The sequence below is a fragment of the Lepisma saccharinum genome, chromosome 8 (assembly GCF_977018435.1).
Source record: "Lepisma saccharinum chromosome 8, izLepSacc3.1, whole genome shotgun sequence".
NCBI classification, from domain to species: domain Eukaryota; kingdom Metazoa; phylum Arthropoda; class Insecta; order Zygentoma; family Lepismatidae; genus Lepisma; species Lepisma saccharinum.
The window spans coordinates 6,857,664-6,876,126 of NC_139236.1; the positions used below are offsets into that span (position 1 = coordinate 6,857,664).

General features: G+C 37.4%; 1 protein-coding gene across 1 annotated transcript in view; it reads right to left on the bottom strand.

Annotated features, from left to right (window-relative positions):
* LOC145991365 (neuroguidin) overlaps positions 1-18,463 on the bottom strand; it is an 83,731-nt gene that overhangs the window by 24,777 nt on the left and 40,491 nt on the right. Inside the window, exons 5-6 of the mRNA XM_083127359.1 lie at positions 15,522-15,624; positions 10,280-10,457 (exon numbers count right to left, since the gene is read on the bottom strand). Of these exons, the coding sequence (XP_082983485.1) occupies positions 10,280-10,457; positions 15,522-15,624 (281 nt within the window). The remainder of the gene's footprint in view (positions 1-10,279; positions 10,458-15,521; positions 15,625-18,463) is intronic.

Sequence of the window (18,463 nt, forward strand, 5' to 3'; positions counted from 1 at the left end):
CTAATTTACTTTACATAAAACAACATATTTCGGTATTTTTATTCTATCTTGATCCTTTTTCCTATATTTTGATCTTTGAAACATGATCAAGAAAATTTGTAGCTCATGTGATGTCACATTTTCTAATCAATAAGATGCATAGTGCTTAAGGTTACCTAAAATTGACTGCCAAGTCGAAAGACAGGCTGCAGATGAAAAACATATACAAGAACTGTCATTTATCGAAAGATGCTGGAGTCTCTTTCCTCCCTTTCTGGTTACATATTTTCGATTTGCTTTTAGGTTTAGGTAAAGCCTCTATAAACTTGGCATCGGTGGACAAGAAAATTAGCAAATTACGTAGCAAATTACACAATATGTTCCCTTGTACAAAACTACAAAAGGAGCTATGCATTTTCATTCAAGTTTTCTTTCTGTAGATGCTTTTTTTTTTACAATTTGTTTCGAAATTTACAAAGAGATCTCTTTTCACAATGCAGATGGAGATTTTACAACTATGCTGAATTTGAAAGCTGCAAGTGTTCAACAATGCTGCGCTGCTTCTACAGTGTGTTTCAAAATTCGCACAACCCAAACTTTGAACATTTATATCATGAAAACCGCAAGAGATATTTACATCGGGTTTTTTGCATTATAAAGCCTCATTTATTGATATATTTTTCAATGCTTAACATTATCAATTTATTCCATACAGAAAATTAAATAAATTAATAACTGGTGAAAGGCAGCAGTGCTCGAAAAATCTTCTTCAAAGCTGAAAATCAGGCACCAGCAAACCACCTACTAGCAATTGTGCACAGGGTGCGAAATCATTGAAAACTGTTCGGGGGGAGAAAGTTCTTAATCTACAAAACCCCCCTCCCCACATGTCTATTATTAAAAGTAAAATTAAATCACTCAATTAAAAAATATATTATTATTATTATTAATTACATAAAGGAAATTAATTTGTTACTTTTATACATATCAGATATGAGACATTGCAAAGCAGCTAACTAATTCCTTTAGTAACTGGTTAAAGATGTTAATAAATTATGAAATAGTTGAAGTAGTTTCATTATGTGTAAGTTTTTGTTTTGTTCTTGCTTTATGTTAATATAAATTAATTAGATTTCATAGTTATTCTTTTCTTGCATTCTTATTTTACTTTTATTGTGCGTATTGATGTAGATTTGTTAATGATCTCTTCAGAGAGAATGCATTCAATACTCACAACCACACTAATGTGTGTGTGTGTTTCCGATATTTTTCTTAGTAAAGTATACTGGAAATTAAAAGTAATTTCTTATCTTTTGTTTATTATAACAAAACTCTCACCCGCTGGGAACTTTTGGTGGGGGGTTTTTGAGGCCAAGATTGTTGGTGAGGGGGATTTCCTCCCCGTCCACCCAGGATTTTTTGCACCCTGAGTGTATACTATAAGAAGCTGAGCCGGTCCCTGTGGCAGAGTGGTTAGCACATCACGTTACAATGCCAGGGGTCCCGGGTTCGAATACCGGCCTGGGCATGGATGTTTGTGAGTGTTCATTCATCATTATCATCACTCATCCCCAAAAGTGGCAAAAAAACGAAGTAAAATAAAACAAATCAATCAATCTATAAGAAGCTGAGCATCACTGTATTAAAAACATCGCTAAATCATGTGAGAAAGCGGGAAATGGGGGATTCGGGGACAAGGAGTAAGAAATTGTTACCGATTCTATGGAATGTTCACAACGTTGATAAAATCATTTGCTAACTTACGCAGTACTGCAATTTGAACTTAGAATTTTCAAAATTTCGAACATGCAAACTTAAAAAACGGCAATATTACAACAAAAGCTCACAGTCGCCAGGCTCACACCATGGCGACCTGGCGACCGAGATTTTTCGAACCCTGAAAGGTAGCGTAAAACTTTTTCTAGAAATGCAATTTTGAGTGAGAAAACTATGTAAGAAATTATCTGATGAGTGATGCCATGCAAATCTGTCATTTGCAACCAATAATGATCATGTACATCATTTGATGGACTTATGACTGCAGATTTTATGGATTGTGAAAAAGTGCTATTTTTGGCACATATCTCCATAGCTGGCAACACTAGCAGGACGAAATTTTGTCACCAGATGTATGCAACATGTGCCTAAGCATTATTCATACATTTATGTGAAAAATCTAAAAATTATGATTTTGTAGCGAAATTGGACTCTTGAGAGAATCCTACGCTGCCCCTGGCTACCCTGAATTTTCTTCGCTCACGCTTCGCCACTACAGTGCCTGGTTGATTCAGTATGGCGTATTCACTGGAGCAGCACGTGTGCATTGTTGAAGAGTATTTTAACTCATGTGCAATACCCTGCTTCTGCTGTACATCACAAAGCAACTGTTTTAAGACTAGTGCGTCGATTTCTAGAAACTGGAAGTGTAAGTGACACAACACGAAGTAATCGTCCATCGGTTTTATCCCTGTCGCAGTGGGGGATGTGCGTAAATGCCTGAAACAATGTCCAACCAATAACCTGAGGAAACTTCCGTCCCAAGTCAACTTGTCACTTTGCAGTGCTCATAGGACTGTGAAGAAAACTACCCTAAAGCCATATTGTTTTCGCACTGTTCAAGAACTTCAACACATTAGAGATCGAAACCACCTGCAGTACGTCAAGTGTTTATCCTTATCAATCAAAGAAAATGGCATCAAAATTCTTGATTTCGTGTTTTTCACCAAAGGTTTGAATGGTTATGTAAACAGCCAAAACAGCAGAATATAGTCTTCTGAAAATCCTCATGCATTCCACGTGGTACCGTTCCACAAAAAAAACAAAAAAAACTTGGAAGGTTGGTGTACTGTGACACATGAGTATATCGTTTACTATTGTTGTCAGACTGTTTCTGTTTTCAGACTTGACAACATTTGATTGATTGATTGATTTGCTTTATTTTTCTTCTCTTCTTGTGCCACTTTTGGATAATTTGCGATGATGGGGATGAGTGATGATATGATGAAATTGATGAATGGACACTCTCAAACAACCATACCCCGACCAGGATTCGAACCTGGGATCTCTGCCGTCGTGGCGCAATGTGCTAACCACTCCGCCACACCAACAAATGATCCTACATATTGTTAAGAGTTGGTATTTACTGTTGAAGATCAATTCTCAGATGTTTTCAGCAAATTAACAATGTTTATAAAATATTGTAATTGCTTTTATTTGGATAAATGATAACATAAATTTATTAACCCAGTGATAACCTACATGATTAGTTAAGTGATTTAATCGGAACACTTAATGTCCAAATTGTAATAATAATAAAAAAGTAGACGTATAGTTGCCGCATTTATGACTCGCCCTTACCATTTTGTAACAAGTGGTGTTGGAATTACAGTGTTGCCAGGTGAGGATAAATTTACACTTAATAGTTAAATTTTGGCCCAAAATTATGATTTTAATTTTTCACATAAATGTATGGACAATACTTAGTCACATGTTGCGTGCGTCTGGTGACAAAATTTCATCCTGCTGGTGTTGCCAGCTATGGAGATATGTGCCAAAAATGGCACTTTTTCACTCAACCCATAAAATCAGCAGTCATAAATCAACCCATAAAATCAGCAGTCATAAATCAATCAAATGATGTACATGATCATTATTGGTTGAAAATGACAGATTGGCATGGCATCACTCATCAGACGTCTAATTACGAATCTGATAATTTCTTACATAGTTTTCTCACTCAAAAGTGCATTTCTGAAAGAAAAAAAAATAACGCTGCCTTTCGCCAGTTATTAATTTATTTAACTTTCTGTATGGAATAAATTGATAATGTTAAGCATTCAAAAATATCTCAATGGATCAGGCTTTATAATGCAAAAAACCCGGTGTAAATATCTCGTACGGTTTTCATGATATAAATTTTCAAAGTATGGGTTGTGCAACTTTTGAAACACTAGGTGGAGTAGCTCAAACGTAAACAAGACTGACTGATACTAGAGGCTCCGGATTATTGCTGCTGACTTGCATTAGACATTCGAGTTGATTGAGAGGCGTTAGCATTGAATAGGCATGTTTGTTTTGGCAATGGTTCCCGTTGCTTGTACGCTTGCAGAAAAACTAAGGTCGTGGCTGGTAATAGACAACCCCTTCACCACTGATGGAAAAGTTGTAATGTGTCACGTTTGTGACAAAAAGATAGGATGTTCCATGAAGTCGCAGTTGGAACAACACACGTGAAGTGCTCTACACATAAAAAAGAAGCAGTTAGTCTCTTCCAAGAAACAAATGAATGAATACGTAGAAATTTTCATCGAAAAATGCAGGCTTGACCAGGACTCAAACCCGGGTCTCTGGCATACCGTGCCATTGCTCTAACAACTGAGCTACCGAGTAAGCCTGGCCTCGCCTGATCTTTCGCTATCGCTGTTTTACCTGCGTGGAATCGTCTCTGACAGTGCTACCCCAGTGCAACAGTTGCGCATTTTGTGACTGACGGTCTTAGTGTGTTGTGGTCGAGATGGGCGTGCAGGAGCTAAAAGTGATTGTTTTGTATTCCGGTGTAACGGCTTACATGTTAAAAGTCGCAACTGTGCTTAAAGTTCTTTCCCCAATTTGATTCACTTCACCTGCTTAGCCCATGCTCTTCAGCATATGGCTGAAGAAGTAAGGAGCAATTTTCCAAATGCGAACAAAGTAATTTCATCCACGAAAAAAGTGTTTGTGAAAGCTCCACAGCATGTGCAGTATTACAGAAAACATTTACGTGATGTACCATTGGCCCTTGAACCTGTGTTAACAAGATGGGAAAAATGGATTCAAGCTATCCACTTTTACAGTGAACGTTTTCAAGATGTGAAATCCATTGTTGAGTCCTTTCCAGTGAAATCTGCTTTCTCTGTAAGTGAATCACAACTTGCATTCAATGAACCAAAAGTTCATTCTGTTATTGCGTGCGTTCAAAGTAATTTCGGCTGGATTCCTCACAGCATAACGAAATTAGAAACTGGCGGACTTTCCCTTCAGGAGTCAATGGTTACTGTTCAAGATGCGAATATGAAACTCAGTGATGTACGAGGAGAAAAAAGTTTGAAAATTTTGAACAAGTTCCAGGCACTCTTGCAGAGGAATCCTGGTTACTCTACTTTCGCGACAATATGCAAGATCCTGAACAGAGAAGACATTGATCCTCCAGCAGATAACACTGATGAACAAATTCAAACTTTTTTTTGCTCCTTTGAACGAAAATAGGTGATTATTTATAATTCGACCCCGCTGAATCCAAATCTGAAAGTAGAAATGCTGTATCACCTATCGTTTTCCCTGGATTTTCATTTTTTGTTTTTAATGAAAATTTAATTCCCTTTGTAATAATACATCGAAATTTGAAATTATTTTTGTTTGTTTGCTCATGAAATAAGATTTAAATATTGTAGTGAATAACTATGAAATATGAAAAAATTAAAAAATATATATAGGACTGATTTTGACTGTTCAATGAAGAAATTTCATGCAAAAAAAGGAAAAAAAAACACATTTTTACTCACATTTTCAAAATTTCTTTCTTGAACTCTGCTGTTTGTAACTGCCACCAGAAACCTCTTCCTTGAGGTTCCAACAGTAGTCTGCTAACATGTTCTGTACCGATTTTCCTGCATATAGTTTCTCCATGATAGAAATATTCTGGTGAAATCTCTCGCCGCATTCGTCACTAACCGCGTCCAAGTCAGGGGGGGAAAAAGTCCAAATGCGAATGTAAAAATTGAATTTTCAAGGACATATTGCACCCCATGCGCTGATAACACTTCATTACTAACAGAAAGAAAATGTGTCAGTGATTGTTGGCGTTTCCGATATGACACCTTAACACCATCTTGTAATAAATTCCACCCTCGGAGACGAGAACCTAATAATTCAGCTTGAACTTTAGAAAGGTTGAGGTCTCTGACTAGATCATTTAGTTCGGATTGGGAAATAAAGTGAGGTATATTTGGATCAGGAAAATTTGGATCGGTGTTTGAATATGAGAGTCCAGGTTCGTCATCTGGAGAAGCACTGCTTGGTTCGGTTTCATCCACTGTCCATTCTTTAGGAGGCTTAGGAATTGGTATAAAATCATGACACATAGGTTTCTTAGCTGAAGAAACATCAGGATAAAATATAGAATGTTTTATCCCACTATGTTTGTTAAACAGAAGTAACAATTCGTAGTATGATCCATCTGTTCTGTCCATATTACAGGGTCTCCGAATGGCATTTATTTGTGAGTGCCATTAAGCCAACCACGTAAAGTTCGTGAACAATTACAACAAATTTTACCTGGTGCCCAGCTTTTTCCCTCGTCTACTTTACTTCCAAAATACAACTCATATGCTTTTTTCACTATAGGAGTGATAGTATTTCTCTGTGACTTCGGAGTAAATTCCCCGCAAATATAACAAAACAAGTTCGGGTTATTCACACATTTGCGTGACATGGCGAACTCATTATTTGAATTATAATATATTTCTTTAAAAAACAATTATGAATGCTCTGATCGTTTTGTTAAAATACAACTTACACTTCACTTCACTATACACAATATTACATTCACAATTTCACGAACATACACAAACATAAAATATGGCTACTCGCGAAGTTATCGGAAAGGAAGTTAAGACTCAACTAACCCACAAAAGAACAAATTTTAACAGAGAAACAGGAAATTACTCTACTGCCACATGTTTCCTTCATGAAATATTAAGTGTCAGTCATAAACACACAAGGTCCATAAAAGGTTCTTATCCATTTGTTAGGAACGAAACGTTAAGCTGGATACGGAGCAGGCTGCGGAGACCTGAAACCATAACACTATAAAATGTGGGTGTTCTGCAAAAAATTTAGGTGATACAGGAAAACGGATGCGATATTCGTTATCAGCACATCTGAATACATAAAGATCACTTAGTTTTATTTAAAGGAGTATTTCATTGTTTATCAGTGTAATTCTCCTGAAAATATCTACCTTCTGAAATTCGCAAGAACCATGAGTGCAACTCATTTTTCAATGATTAACACTTGTATCATACTTCTCTTTTCTCTGTAAAGCAAACTTAACCCTTGCACATCTGAGCGAGATTTAGACAGAGGAAATTGTGGCTTATTCGATGCACACACATAATGTCTGCTTGGCACCAAAACCCCTGTAATCCCCTAAACCTGACAATTGGGAGTACATGTTCTGAAAGTGAAACAATGAAATCATATAACACAAAATGTCATATTTCCTTCCATTATCAATGGAACTTCTCCCGCAGTACAAACATTCATGGTGCATACAAGTACTGGCGATCAGGGAAATACATATAAATTTAAGGCAAGAATTTTATATATGGGAAGCAGAATCTACTGCATTGTACAGGTGCATGATTTAGCTAATCAAATATTAAAACAGGAGCACAATGTTGATAACAGCTTCCGAAAGTTTATATACGAGGGGCATCGAGGAAATAAGTTCCAATAGAGTGCTGGTCATGCAAATGCAGGCAGGATGAGGTAGCATGTGGCTGTAATTGACGCAGTTGCAGCACAGTCATTTTAGGTCAGTGCTAGGAGAAAATTTGCAGTTCTCTTACAGTTCCTCACAGACTGCGAGGTATGTACAGTAATCAGAGTTTTGCACACTCAGAAGCGGATGCCGGGATAGAGTCACCAGCAATTGTGAGGTGTACAGATCGGACATTATGAGCGACAGTATGGTTATACGTAGAGGCACATATTTTTGGTAAATAAAAAAGCGAAATTCGGTACAAAACAGTCTATTTCGGGTTCAAAAGCTGTAAATAAAATAAAATTTCGGTGTTGTAGCAGTGAATAATCACATCAAAAGTGATCACTATATAAAATGACATTTTGGTTTTAAAATTGTGAATATAATCTTAAATTTGATTTAAAAACTGCACTTATTACACAAAATAAACTTATCCCTTCTAACAGCACGTTTATGTAGTTACCAGAGTATTAAGTTTATTCCTCTGTAAAGGGGTCCATTTTTGCTTCTCAAATATTTACAGCAGAATTAATCAATTTTCCGTGAATTGCATTACTCACAGGATACTTCAGATTTCAGAAAGTGTCGCATTAGGTATATAAATGGTAAATTTCGTGTTTAAGAGTATATTTCGCATTTTGCAGTTTATTTCACATTATTTCTGTCAAAACAAGGTAGGAAAATGCACCTCACATAGGGTGACCAGACGCTCTCTTTTATCCGGACATGTCCTCCTTTTTTGGGAAGAGTATAGCATCGACCGTAGCAAATATGCTGCATAGAGAATGCTTCCACACATAAGGATCATCATATCACTTGGGGCACGTTAAGTATTCAAGCAATGCTCACCTAGCATCTGGGAGCTGAACAAGATCACTTTGCCGACCGAGTCATCGGTAGGTAGGGGTGTGCGAGAATTTTTTTTAAAAAAAATTATTCGGGACGTGAGAAACTAGCAATTTCCCGGAAATTTTCAGGACGGGAAATGTTCGAAAGTTCCCGAAGCTCTGGAAATCTTGAATTCTACACGTCGTTTTCACCTTAAGTGATTATTTTTGCATTTCTGGAATAAAAACTAACATTTTCTGAGAAGTTCCAGACACTTACAATGCAGAAAACTTCGAGAACTAACGACTTTTTAAAATGACCATTCGGTATTTTCCGAGTGCTCGGGATCCCGAAAAGTCAGGAACTTTCAAATGGTCATTTTTGAAAGTGGTTAATTCTTGATGTTTTTTGCATTGTAAGTGTCTTGACACTTCTCACAAATTGTTAGCTTTTGTTTAAGAAATTTCAGAAAGAAAGCTTAAGGGAAAATGACATGTAAAATTTGTGATTTCCCCAGCATCGGGAAATTTTTAACATTTCCCGGCCCGAAAATTTCCCAGCTTGGTTGGAAAATTGCAAATTTTTCCCATCCCGAAGGTCGGGATTTAAAAAAATTTCCCACCCCAACCAAAAAATGTTCTGGCCCGCACACCCCTAGTCACTAGTACGTATTATTCCAACTCGTTGCTTCGGAATCTGAGACTTGCGAAACAATTTAGTCTGAGCAGTTCTTTTCGATTGATTGATATGGTTTATTTTAATTCACTTTTCTGCAATTTTTGGCTAATTGCGAAGATGAGGATGAGTGATGATATAATGATTTTGATGAAGGGTTACCCACAAAGAACACCCATGCCCAGTCTGGGATTAGAACCCGGGACCTCTGGCATTCTGGCTCGGTGTGCTAACCACTCCATCACAGATGTCGCCCAGTTCAATTTCGAGTCATACATAGGCGATAGAGAAACGCGTAGTGAGAATTTTGACTATTAAGTTTTCTTTTATGAAATAACGAAGCGAAAGTGTAAATTCATCAATGATCTTGCAAGAAAATATCCAGTTTTTAAAGGATGGAAGAAACGAATATGAGGTAAATTGCAAGAGCGCTGTCACTTTCTCCTGCTGTTGAAGAGTGATAGAAATATTCGTGGCATTAAAATCATATTTCTTGACCCAATCTAAACTACCTAAACTTTAAATTCGGTTTTGGAAATGAGTTAAAGCGAAGATTACTCTTACATTTGCTTTCACTTATGGGGATAACTAATATCCAAGAATTGGAAAAATATTAAAATTCTGTGCTTCAAAATATAGATATTCTTAGTTATGATTGTCATGTGTTAATTAGTAGATTAGGAGATTGCTTTCGTTGCTTGAAGGTAAGAAGAAATTATTGAAAAAATCATCAGACTTATGTGTGAGCAAAGTGTTTATGAGTAATGGCAAAATGAGTTGCAATTTTTTTTTGGTGTCCTCTTTTTTATGACTTTGTCCTCCTTTTACACCATGCTCTGTCCTCTTTTTTGAATGTATATGTCTGGTCACCCTAACCTCACACCTTTCAGAAACATGAAAAATTAACATTACAATGTGTTATTTCACATTTCGTGTTTTCGTCAAAAACGAAATATGCATGCCTCTACCTATAATTAATTTCTGTAAGTACTGCCACATATATTTCACTTAATTACTAATTACGTAGTCCAACACTTTTTTGAGAATCACTGAACTGCTATGAATTTTTTCAAGTCTCGTAACATGTCATTTTCATTACAGCAAATAATTGACAGAGAATAGTCACAATACAACTGTCTTCTACATACTTTTTGGTATTCACGGCTTGTGTAGACAATATTACTGCCGGAAGACAACTTAAATTATAAAATTTGAGGCATAAGAATACATTTGACATACATACACACAGACACATACAAAGAATATATAACTTACTCTTGTTTCTCTCTCTGCGCCTTTGACATCCTGGTCCGTGCAGCATGAGCACTCGTGACTTCAGTGGGCGTGTCGAGGTATTCCTCCCTCAGTTCATGCATCATACTGCTGCTCAGAGCCCTCTTCTTGGCTCCCTCCAAGAACTTCTTTTGTCGTTCTGCTACGGTCTCATCTCCATCTGTGAACATGGAGTACACATTCACTCTACAGTTCTTACAAGTTATTTTCTTGTGAATATGGCAGACAGAGAAAGGTCCACATCATTCTAATCCAATTCAATTTGAATTACTTTGTTACTTTCTCAGGAAAATGACATGTGTGGTACAAAATTAAAGATCCAAAATAAAGTTGCCAGTCATGAAAATCTGTATTTTTGTCCAAAGGAGCATTCTGGAGTTTTCATAAGCAACTTAGAGCAATACTCAGTATGTTCCACATGTTCATGTAGAAGAAGGTAGTTGAATTCTTCCAATAACTAAAATAGTCTTACTGGTGTTAAAATGACGATAAAAAACACAACAAACCTCAAATGACAAACATAAAAACACACAGCTTTAATATCTGTGCTTTGTTGTGTTTTTCTTCAATTTTATCACAGGCAAGAAAGACTATGTGTGACCATGAGTCACTTCTGGCCCTAATTTTATTTTTGCTCTTTCCCCTTGCAGGTTTTTGCATGCAACATTGTTGAGCTGTGCAAATTTTTAAGTGCCAGGTTACATCAGGAAAAATCATCTTCAAGAGGCATGTGCCACATCACTAATTGCAAAAGCCTTCCAAGTCATCTACCCAGGAAGTGACACCATTGTGGAACTTTCTCCTAATTCAATTAATCTAACCATTCATAAACTCGCTGGTGTTGTAGGCTGGTGTAAGAATATTGAATTTTTATTTGCCATAGAAATTCTATAGGTTTTATGTTTCATGAGGTCAAGAAACCACAGCTTGTGCAAGTAAGCAGTGGGATCTCCATCTGCAAAATGATGAAAATGGAGTTTAGAAGCTAACTTTACCACTGTTGCAGCCTTGAGTATGTTCTATAAATAAGAGTTGACACCTTACACATTTTCAGCTGAACACAGTCTGTACTGCAATTCTGTACGTTTTCATCACATTTACCCTCATACTTCATACACACAAAGTGTCTTCTCTAATTTGAAGCAATCATTTACCATTGTAGATTGGTAAGCAACGGATTACTGATTAACCCTTAAATGACAAGGTCTGTTTTATGCAATAAAGCCTGAACACCGAGGGCATTTTCAGCGGGAAGTTTAAATATATCTTGGTAACTACGAATAATAGATTACTCGGGTTAAATGGTATCACCCTATCCTACATACTCTATGTGATCAAAAATATCCGGACACTTACTGGAATTAGGGCGTGAAGTTCGAAGCATCCTCAATCGGATGCACTGGCAAACAATACCATGTGAGGCCACCCTTGGCCTTGATGACAGCCTCCACTCTCGCAGGCATACTGGCAATCACGTGGTGAAAGGTATCTTGGGGAATGGTGGCCTATTCTTCACGGAGTGCCGAGATGAGAAGAGCAGTGGATGTTGGTCGGCATGGTCTGGCACGAAGTCAGCGTTCCAAAACATCCCAGACATGTTAAATGGGATTCAAATCGGGGCTTTGCGCAGGCCAGATCATAAGTGGGACGTTGTTCTCTTGAAACCACTGTCCCACGCAGCCCGCATAGTGGACGGGCGCATTGTCGTGTTGAAACACGCAATCATTATCCGCGAACTGTTCTTCGATGGTAGGCAGCATGAACGTTTGTAAAATGTCAACGTAATGATGTGCAGCGACAGTACTGTGCAAAGCAATGAGAGAACCAAGCCCCTTCCAGGAAAAACATGCACAAACTGTCATCCCACCTCCACCGAATTTCACTGTCGGCACAACACAGGATGCAAAATGTCAATCATGAGGCATTCGCCACACCCACACATGACCATCGGATCGCCACATAGTATAACGCAATTTGTCACTCCACATCACAGATTTCCACTGTTCTAACGACCAGTTGCACCTCCCCTAACACCAAGCGAGGTGGCGCTTCGCGTTTCGTTGGGTGATGTGGGTCTTATGGGCAGCTGCTCGTCCATGGTAACCGAGTCGTCGTACCTCACGTCGCACAGTCATGCTGCTAGGATTACATCCTGCCCTGGTTTGGAATTCCTGTGTGATGGTGGCGATCGCTGATTGCCGTTTCTCTTGTACTACCCTATTCAACACTCGGCAGTCTCTGTCTGTCAACATGGGCGCTCGGCCAGAACGTTTTGCGGTTGTACATGTCTGGACTTCGGGATTTTTAGGAGAGTGGATATCTCGCACACTGACTTGTTACTCCTGTGGCACCCAATCACTTCACCACATTTGAAGTCTGTAAGTTCCTTCGAGCGACCCATTCTGCTGTCTCGTGCACTATGCTGCCTGTAGTGGTCCCTTGCTTGTCTCACCTCACTGTAGATGGCACCACAGAGTGGCCTACTATGAGCAACACACATTTTGCCTGGTGTCCAGATATTTTTGATCACATAGAGTACATGTATTTATTTTATTATATTCATACAGTATGTAGTGAACAAGATTCTTTTTAAAAAAATATTATATTTTAAAGAGAAATGATCTTTTGGACAGACTTGCAATGTCGTGGAGAACAATGCTATAGCAAGAAATACTGAAAACTATGGCTGAGCTGACATGAGTGCCGGTCCTCTTGCAATCACAACACCAATACTTGAAAGTTGTAACAATTCAAAGCAATGAGTGCATTTATAAATGTTAATATTCTAAAACAAGTCGAAAACTATACGTACTTTCACCTTAACTTTCTTTAGGTTTGCCACACTCTCTTCAGCATTCACGTGCTGAAAGGTTCTTTCTTTGTTACAGAGTAAACATGGCCGCTCCACTGGCAGTATGCACCAAGGAAAAACAGAGATCAGTGATCTGATGCTTGTCGTGGATGATTTTGTACGCAGAACCATGTCTATAGATACACCAACTCATCTGAAACCCTGGCACGGGAGCAGTGTCGCTAGTTAAAGTTATGGGGAAGACTGTAGTTCGCATATTTTCCGAGGTTTCAGAAAGCTTGGTGGATCTATAACAGTGGAGTGCAAAGAATTTTTGAAAGGGGGGAGGGGGTTATGTATACTTTTTTTAGTAGTCTGTCCTCATTTGTCATCTTATCCTGCCTTTGATGTTCTTTTTTTTTTTTAGTAATACTGGGCCAAAGGGGGAAGGGTTATAATCCCCCCTTGGGCATGCCACTGATGACTAATTTGCTGTGAACAAGCCACCTCGTTGACTGTGACCCGTTGGTTCGTCAGAATCATCTCTCAAGCTTGTTGAATATTCCCGTCAGTGGGGGAGGTTGATGGGCATCCTGCTCCCGCTTCGTGCTTCATGCTTTTCTGGCCATTTTTAAACCTGTCGATTCACTCATACACACATCTATGTAATAGAGTGCTGTTCCTTGATCTTACTTAAAGCCTGCGATGAATTTTAGCCCCTCACACACATTCAGACGAGAGAACTCGGATCACTGATCTCTGTTCTTTCTTCGTGCACATTGCCAGTGAGCAGCCATGTTTACTCTGTAACAAAAGAAAGAGTACCACCTTTCAGCACATGAGCGCTGCAGACAGTGTGGCCAACATAAAGAAAGTTATGGTGAAAGTGCAGATATTTTTTACTTCTCCTCCTACATTTTTTTCATATCAATCTAACAAGAGTTTTCCTTTCAAATATTCACAAATATTCTTTTAAAAACAAAATTCCCTAACTTTACCAGGTTGTCCAGACCAAGAAACAAATTTTTCCAGACCAAATCAGTAGGGCAATTAGTGTTTGGAAACAAATCACAATATTCAAAATCTGATAGTGGTCAACTATTCGAGATGTCTCTTTGATTGGAATGCACACATATCAAATAACTTTCGATTTTTGCTATCTGCTCTAATAACAGAGTTGGCCTGCGATGTTGGATTTTTGCATCACCCTCTATATGTATATAGATTGTCAAAAAACAACTATTATAATCTCATAGACTTAGTTAAGCTCTAATTTTGGTGCCACCATTGAATTCTGGAACCTCCCAAACACACAGAGTGATTCCAAACCAGATCATGCTTATTTTTAGATTTTGGCAACCACGTTGACCACCATATTTAATGTTATGTGATAAAGTGCATCTTCTTCAACCTCGTATTTTCATGACACAGTTTTAAACTGCAATTTGCAAGTAAATCAAATGCCATGAAGGATAAATAACTGTAATGAAGTAATAGGGTTCAGGAACAGAACCATTCGTTAAGACTGCCATATTGATGACATCATTACCAACGAACGAGAGCTTAAAAACTTGAGGCCTGGAGCATTCAGGAATGAATGTACTTATGCCCTCCCCAAAGGGCATGTTGTCTGCCAAAAGTGATATATCTAACGCCTTTCCTTATGTTTCAACCGCACTCGTAAAGCTGAATATCAGCTAGTAAACAACCACTACATTATATCAAATAACTCCCTTATGATTAAAGATAGAGAAGAGATCCAGGTACCGTTGCGAAATTCTTAAAACAGTCTACAATTATAAAGTCAAAATGTTTAATAGGCCTTTATAATTATTAAGTAATTTATGCTGAAACGTTAAAACAGGTAATGAAAAATTATTTTTCTGTCGTTTTTATAAATGTATTTCAGAAAATGTGTCACATGCATACAAAATACTTCATTTTGTAAATTGTCCAATTGATTGCCTTTAGTTTGGTGTAAAAACGAAGGTTCTATCACTATTCAGTGAGACGTTATTCACGTTTAAAGATTGCACAACAAATTCTGACAGCTGCCATATTGATGACGTCATTTATCAGAGACCGGCAATGGAATTCTTAGGCACTTTTTGTCACAAATACAAGTTAAGTAGTACTACATATTCCAACAAGGTTTTTGTTTTTCTCTAATTTGACTGAACTACTCTAGTTGTGGTGAGTTTCCTAAAAATTGGATGTCACATCTCAAAATGCTTTCAAGGTTTGCAAATATGATATTTAGCATGCATACCATATTGTTACTATTTTTTAAAGTTCTTTATTGGTATCACATCGTATTTGGGCAAATGTTTCCCTCCTTATGTAAATTTGAAAATCTTTCTCTTTCTCGTCAGAGGCTATAATTTGTGTAAAATGACAATAATCAAAGTTTTAAACTAACAACTGAATACTTACCATAGTAGACAGCTGCTAACTTTGGAGGCACATACACGTCAGTCTTGTTCTTTCCTTTTCTTTTGTCACCCTCATCCTCGCTCTCAGAACTGGAGTCTTCTTCCTGTAAATAATTGCAAGGGAGAAGAAAATACATTTTAAGTATTCTTAGAATGCACAGCAACATACGTAAAGGGTGTTCCGTATAGGATGCAGAATTTGAATAGAGTGCTATTGTTTTGTTTCGAGGTTGGCAGACCTGTTCTTACCAATGTTGGTATCTGTTGTCATGCCGATTAATGTAGCCTCAATTGTTTTGACTCGTCCAATGAGACACTTCCCTTACTCCATGAAAAATTACCGCAACAAGTGATCTCTTTGCACGGTGACCAGGAATGGCTGGCAAGGTCATGTGATCTTACACCCTGTGATTTCTTCTCGTGGGGGTTGTGAAATCACAGGTGTACGCCAACAAACCAGAAACCTTTTTGGAACTGAAGGAGGCAGAAATCATATGGGTGATTGGAGGCATCGGGACAGACATCTGCGAGAGGGTTATCAATAATTTTGTGGAGCATATAAATGCATGCAGACTCGGTACGGGTGGACATATGCCTGACATTGTCTTTCATACATAAATGGGAGATGTTACTGCTTACATATATATTAAATATAACTATTTTCATGATATTTTGCCTATTCTTATTTAATTTTCTAATTGGGCATCCTATGGGCATCCTATACGGAACACCCTATACATTCATATTCAAACTGAGATGATTGAAAGTTTCACTCTTTACAGAAAACTCGACCTGCCCATTAGAACCTCCAACCAGAAGGCCTCTGAACAAATACTGGCTGAACAATGAAGACATATGATGTGCAGATTCCTGCATCAATAATTTTAATAAGGGATGGGACAGTCCCATTGCTTTCGGTACTGACAAATAAGGCATATTGGTGTATTGGTAAAATTACTGATAATTTTATTGATCTATCTAAATAAGCTGAAATTTAATGTGACTTATGCCATTTTGATATTATACATGAATGCATTTAATTATGAGTCATGGTTTCACATAGTAAATGTCAAAAATGCAGTTCTCTGTGAAAGGCATTACCCACTGCAGTCAACTTGTTACATTTGAACCATCCAGATTCTGCAAGGAACATTTGTAATACATGCAAATTTTAATACTGTTACTGCTAGCACAAGAGTGCTAAAATTTTATGCTTGTTTTATTTGTAATTAATTAACCATATCAGTAATAATTAATGCTACTCTACCAAAATATGACTGAGGCAGATGAACTTTTGAAGATAAAAGGTGACAATTACACATAAAATATAAAATCAGTTCTCATTACAGAAACATTATGAAACGTTACTGCACGTTGCATAAAACACAGTTGTTAACTGCAATAATAAGTTGATCATAACAGATGAGTACTCCAGAAGTATTGATGATGATTGGAGCATTTACCATTGGAATGTCACGTTTAGGATTATGACAACAAAATAATTATGACTTGGCGTAGCAAGATTATGTCCACTTGCTAACCCTTAGCCCAGTTGAAAGTAGAATACACATATCACTAAGTCTGAGTATCACATGAGTAAAAAGTGTACAAACACATGGATGCTACATTCAACTATATTTCAGCAAAATCAAATAATGTTGCCAATACATGCGTACATACACACGCAGTCTGCAACCTCGTAATATGTAAATAGTTTCAAAGTGGATAAGAAATTACCAAAACTAGCACCATCAAAACACGAAAACATATGAGAAGAGTCGTAGGGTGGTATTTAGAACAAATGTGGTGTCCTACTTGGGGGGAAGTAAGGTGAATTATTGAAAAGTTTGAATGATAAAGGGAGATGAGTGACATCTACTTTGATAGCTTTCTTAATTTCAAATGTGTGTAGGGGTAAAAAAAAACTTTTGGTTTAAGTGTACAAAATCTGTTTGCAGGTTTTAATGAGGTTTCGTTATAGCAGACTAGTATATTTCAAAACTGAGAATAAAACACACTCATCCACACAAAACCCCACAAAGCAAGTTGAATGGTGTCATTCTGACAAATCATGGTGACTCCTATGGATGATAAGAATATGTCTTGAAATTTTTAAATGAAAAAGCAGGACAAGTAATCCCTTGTTGGATAGCTCTCCTTATTTTATGAAAATTCTGTGCAAAATATTTTCTTTATATGGACCAAATGAGCAACACAAAACTTATTTTTTGAGAATTTAACCCTTTCGGGATGGGACTGAGAATACGGAGTTTTCCCCAGGAGATTTTCTTGCGGTTCTTCAAAATATCATAGAAAACATGTTAACAGAGTTATTATTTAACATTTTTTTCCTAAAATCTACAACACTTCCTCTTTCCACAGATATACAATATGTTACATTTTATGTAATTTATCTCACATTTATATTTCCTTTTATGTAACAATTATTTTAAAGTAAAAAAAAATGCAACATTGCATTAAATTTATTGAAACAGACTATTCAAAACTGAGAACAAAACACACTCATATATACAATTTCAAGATGTGTGTGAATTTTAAGTATAATAAACTGTAAATAACTTATTCAAAATTATTGCAATATTTAATATCGAGCGGCATGTTGCTTGTCCTGTGCATTGCACTTACACGTGTTGGCGAGGGGTAGAGTGGAGCAAGCTTCTCTGTGGTTCAGGCTGATTGGATGGAGGGGAAGATATGCGAAGGCTTCTGAAGGAAGGTTCTCTTGTTTGTGGTTGCACTATACCATTTAAAGCAATGAGATATCTTTTGGGTACATCCCTAGTGGGGCCCCATATATGCTGAAAATACAATCACTCAACTCAAAAGTGAGGTACCATTGTGTGCAGGGGCTTTTGATATTGTGTGGCAAAGGCATTTAATTAAACTAGGAGGGACACTGTATCTAAAGATATCTGTTTGGCG